Raw genomic sequence first — 5219 nt, forward strand, 5'->3', positions numbered from 1 at the left:
AGACAGACAGATAGCTCCGGCCAGTCAGTAGCCAAAGAAACAGATTTCAACTCAAACCAGCAGTAACATTCCTTGTTTGGATTTTTCTACTTTCATTTCTGACTGCTAATACCATGACAGTGCCCTTTCAGGGTCGATAAAACAAGTTGAATACTGAAGTCGATGTAATCGACTTACCCCTCCTTGAAATTGCTGGTTTTGTGCAAAATTTGAAATCAATATTAGTTTTGCATGTTCAGTCGATTGTGAAGAAGACAATTCCACTGCTGTTCAGTCCCGGTCAAACTTGATCAAGCAATCCTATGATGAAAGACAATTCAGACTAGACATCCTGTCTTTTAGGAGATATCTAAGACTATATCAACAAACGAGATCTTTTTTAAAGACAGTTGGGGGTTGATATTTAAGGGAAATTTTGTTGCTACTTCTAAAAGATCGGGCGACCACTTAATTTATGATGTAAACAATATTCCAGACGAAAATAAAGAAACTTGATTATTCTTCAACAATCATTCCGATTCACATATGATATTATATAAATACAAAATAGGAATCAAGCAGTAAATGTATTTTGAAAAAGGAATGAAAAAATAAAATATTACATTAATTAAACGTTTTCACACCGCAAGTGAATAAAGGAAGTCATTCATATTTCTCTAATTATTAATATACTAACCGAGCTATTTCTTGGTGATAATCATAATTTTCGTCTTGTAACACCCATTCATTCTTCCCCAGGAGTGGATTGAACTGGGAAACGAATATACTCATTGTAGATCGAAGTTGAAAAGCCGTCAAAACTGATTTCAACATTAAACAACGTGCTCCAAGACAAAATATCTAGCCAAAAGGGACATAACTCTAGACCATTGATTTCACCCCCTCCTACCATCTTACTCACGCAGTTTAATCGACTCAGGGAACATTTTATTGACTTTGAAATTAAAACATCTTAGGGAACGATTGATCTTAGGAAAAGTTAAGGCCAAAAGTGCAAAATATGGAATGAGGTAATCAAAATTTACATTTTAACGAGTAGATCACAGGCATACATACACAAGTTTGTCCCTTGAATTTATTTCCTCAAAACTTTCAGAAACAGATATTTTTTAACGGAGTCTTCTGCAAATATAGATGGTACAGATTCCGATTATATCGGATTTCCTTTTTTTTTGTGAATTTCCAAGGGTTAGTGAAAGGAGTTTCGGAAAATTCGCACATGTTAATTTTGTTTCCTCATAACTTTCAGAAAAATGGGTATTTTTTTCCTGAAAATTTTCCGATACTCCTCTCTCGATTCCCCGGAAAAAAATTTCACAAATTTCTTACATAATTGGAATCAAAACCATCTGAAAAGTACTGTAGAAGATTTCATTTATAGATTACGATTTATTGGAATTTAATGCGGTGGGAGGGGGAGGGGGGGCTACACATACATATTGATGCCACAATTTTTTCATAATTTTAAATTTCATTTTGTAGATATATGTGATGTGTGATGTGTGTGTGCGAGCATACCAGTTTCTTTTCTTTTCATAATAAATTCCTATATAATCGTAATATATAATCGCACCATATGAAAGGTATTTGTAGAAAATTTCAGAAAAGATACCCATTTTTCTGAAGGTTATGAGGAATCAAAAGCCCACTCAGGTAAATTTTCCTATACTCCTCTCCCGATTCCCCGGAAAACTTTTTCACCACAAATTTCTTATATAATTGGAATCTAAACCATCTGAAAAGTACTGCGGAAGATTTCATTAAAAATATCTATTTTTTCTAAAAGTTATGAAAAAACAAAGTTGACGGTAGGGGGAGGACCACACTCATGCTTAGATGACATTTTTAAAGGCGTTAATAAAATATAGTTTAAAAAGACATTTATCTAATGAACTATAATGTTAAACGTGTCGATTCTGGCGATCTCCATAGACTATCGTCCTCCGCAAATCTCAGACAACGGAGATCAAGGGACATCACTAACTATTATCGGTGCAGTGTGGATGTTATCTATTGTTGGGGCATATTTTGGTTGCAAAAAAGTCATCCCTTGCCGAATATTCTTGGCAACATAACCAAGTCTTCAAAATCTTTGCAAGCATACTAAAATATCTATGTATCATTATTAATGAAACGAGATTCAATTTCAAGGTGGACCCTACAGTCTTTCACAAAGTAGGCGAGAAATGATAATGTAGAAGCGTAAGCAAAGAAAACTTCAAACCCCAATTGTAAAGTCATCCACATGTCTCTAATTATCAATGACATGAAGGTTTAGATGGATTTGGAAAAGTTGCTCCTCTTCTGAAACCATATTGAAGTAACTTAGCAACATTCTGACTCATAGGCCTGACTTGAAAAAGATAGTACTGATTATTTACTTAACTGTGTTATAGGAAGGTACTAAGGACTGGCAAGTGTTTAAAGTAGAAGGAACTTACTGATTCGTGATATACGAGGAGTGTGAGTGTACAGTATTTCAAAAGGATAAGGGATGTTTTGGGGTTGTAACTAAATTTGGCTACAAAGTTAGACATTGGAAGGATAGCAGAGCACTTGCTGAAGAACCACAAACGAAAGCAGAATATGCTTCATCGTAGATATGCAGAGAATGGAAATGTATTTTCGACCTGTCAGAATGTTTCTGCAAGCTTCTTTGCATTTACTTACTGTTTATTTTTGCTCTTGCAAAATATATTCCTTTTCACTGAATTATTGTAACAAACAGAATTTCTTTGTATACATTTTAAAATTCTTAAATTAGAACATATTTTATGTTTTATTCAATATACCAGTCAGTGTTCTGAATAATATAATCGATTAAAACACTTTTAGTACCACAGCATGGTTGCAGTTCAATGAACGATATTAAAAAGACAATACAGCATAAAATTTTTTAAACTAAATCTATTTGAGAAATACAAGGTAAAACGAAAAAAAAAAAAAATGAATAGAAAAGTGGAGGGGCTAGTTTCACTGAGCCTTCAGCCTTTATCAAATTCAAGGGTTTTCAAATTGACATCACCAAAATTTCACTAACATTGGACGGGAGCGGGCTGTCCCGCGAAATTTTTTTCCCACTAGAGTTCCGGACCCTAACTCTTTGCGAATAGCCAATCAAAGCAGAGCCACCTTTATCCTTTCTAGTCAGCACCGTGCATTCTTTACTCTTTCCTTCTCTACTGGTAGACAGCAACCGCTCCGTCTAGGTTAATGTTTGTTTCTTTTCGTCATTTGAGAATTGAGATGGCTCTGAGGTGTGCTGAAAATAACAGCTAAATAAGATCTTTTTGATAAATTTTTTTAACTTAAAGTTTATTAGCTAACATCTGGCTAAGTTTTCCTTAGGGACAGTGCGGATTCACAAAACTTAATTGTTATCAACAAAATTAATAACGTTAGCATGTCGGACGAAATGCTTAGCGGTATTTCGTCTGTCTTTTCATTCTGAGTTCAAATTCCACCGAGGTCCTCTTTGTCTTTCATCCTTTCGGGGTCGATTTAATCGACTGGCCTCCTCCCTCCAAATTTCGGGCCTTGTACCTAGAGAAGAATTAATCAATGAAGCGGAGTGACCATGACAACAATTTCCACTTCTACGGTGCGGATAGTGGCTTAAAATTCATTGTCTAAAAATACGTAACATTAAATGCTTTCAACTTCCTTATAATGGGGCTCATTTTGCAAATGAAAAAGATTAGATCCAAAAACGAAAAAGATAACTATTCATATTTTCAGACTTATCTCCTGAATGAATAATAAAGTGGATTCTGACGGAATGTTTGTTATAAAATAAAAGTACACTACCGGCAAATACCACTACTTTTAATCATTAAGACAACGAAATAACTAGCGCATGCGCACTGTTTTCAATTTGCCATGTGAATTACTAGCGTGGTTTGTGGCCCATTTCTACGCGAACATGAGTTATTGTCGAAAAGAAGGTAAGAATTAAAAGAGTGATTATTAAATTACGAACTAAATTCCACTTTACAATGTCTAACGGTTAAAATATTTTATAGTTATATTGCCGATCCATGTTTTTGCTGTCGTTTAATTTATATGCAAATGTTCTGACGACCTGACCTTTACGTTATTCTCAATGACCTGACCTTTACGTTATTCCCAATAATTAAAAAAATGTTTCGGAAATAAACTGCAAAATTCTGTTTCTATTATTCAAAAGGAAAAAAATAAATTAAGGGGTACTGATGAAATAGTTAAGTGAACAAAATATGATACGTCTAACATAACTGAGTATATCGTTTAACTTGATATGACATTTTAAAAACATCATTACCGTAAAAAGGTTTTTCTTCAGTATCATTTTAACATTATTTACAAGTGTTTATTGGTTTAATGTTGATTTATATTAATATTAGTTACATGTCTAATATTGACATTACTTCCAAATCTAACGTCGTGTCTTATCGAAATTATTGTTACCTTACCAAGTGTATACACAAGTTCTGGTATTGGCTCCATTCATCTTATTCCTCAGTCCAATTATCTGTGTTATATAACCCTAATAAAATGACCCGAACCGACTAAGGGGACCTCTAGTTCGTCCAACGTCCAAATCTCCTTCAAACTACACTTTCGTCTTAAATCAGGTTATATTGCATTATGTTCATAAAAAGGATGTATTTATGGAATTGTTGTTTAAAATGCTTTATGCAATTAGTTAATTTTTTTTCAGCTTGACTTTTCAATTTGTTTGTATTTATATTTTCATTTCCTTATGAGGATTAGGATTCGATAAATAAAAGAGGACATTTATTCACAAGCGCCAAATGAAGAAACAGTTTTGTTTATATTTATGGACTAGTTTAGATTTTACTCTCTCAATGAATGGAAACCGTAATTTTAACTATTTAGTTCTCGCTTTGTTTATGTATGTATTTCTATGGGACACGATTCCAATGGGCAAAAGGGTACCTTCAATTAAATCGGCCACTACGAATGAAATCAAAGTCAGATTTGAATTCAGGTCGTAGGTACAAAGCCGGTTATATCACCCTTATATACTGCAGCTATATATTATTTTAGAGTAATCTCCCCTGTATCCAACCTGTTTTTTTTTTTTCTTCACCAAGTGATTGTCATTACTTTGTCATTGCGCAAACTATGCTGTACCATGTTTATAATTTTACTGCTATTTTTAAGATGTTAGGCGATGAAATTTATTTTTTCCGGTGCATAAAGATGTTTCTAATATA

General features: G+C 33.7%; 2 protein-coding genes across 3 annotated transcripts in view; one reads left to right on the top strand and one right to left on the bottom strand.

The window, feature by feature from the left end:
* The window catches only part of LOC106869174 (protein arginine N-methyltransferase 7), a 21873-nt gene extending 21006 nt beyond the window's left edge, over positions 1-867 (bottom strand). Inside the window, exons 1-2 of one of the 2 annotated variants that reach the window (XM_014914814.2) lie at positions 677-867; positions 178-300 (exon numbers count right to left, since the gene is read on the bottom strand). Coding sequence is in view for 1 of the 2 variants with exons in the window: in XM_014914797.2 (XP_014770283.1) it covers positions 677-813 (137 nt within the window). In the remaining variant the exon portion in view is untranslated. The remainder of the gene's footprint in view (positions 1-177; positions 301-676) is intronic. The other variant, XM_014914797.2, reaches the window with a different exon arrangement.
* Positions 868-3347: 2480 nt separating this feature from the next.
* Positions 3348-5219, top strand: part of LOC106869192 (mitochondrial intermembrane space import and assembly protein 40-B) — a 12741-nt gene continuing 10869 nt past the window's right edge. Inside the window, exon 1 of the mRNA XM_014914828.2 lies at positions 3348-3944. Within this exon, the coding sequence (XP_014770314.1) occupies positions 3857-3944 (88 nt within the window). The 5' untranslated portion in view covers positions 3348-3856. The remainder of the gene's footprint in view (positions 3945-5219) is intronic.

Source organism: Octopus bimaculoides, chromosome 1 (assembly GCF_001194135.2).
Source record: "Octopus bimaculoides isolate UCB-OBI-ISO-001 chromosome 1, ASM119413v2, whole genome shotgun sequence".
Lineage (NCBI taxonomy): Eukaryota > Metazoa > Mollusca > Cephalopoda > Octopoda > Octopodidae > Octopus > Octopus bimaculoides.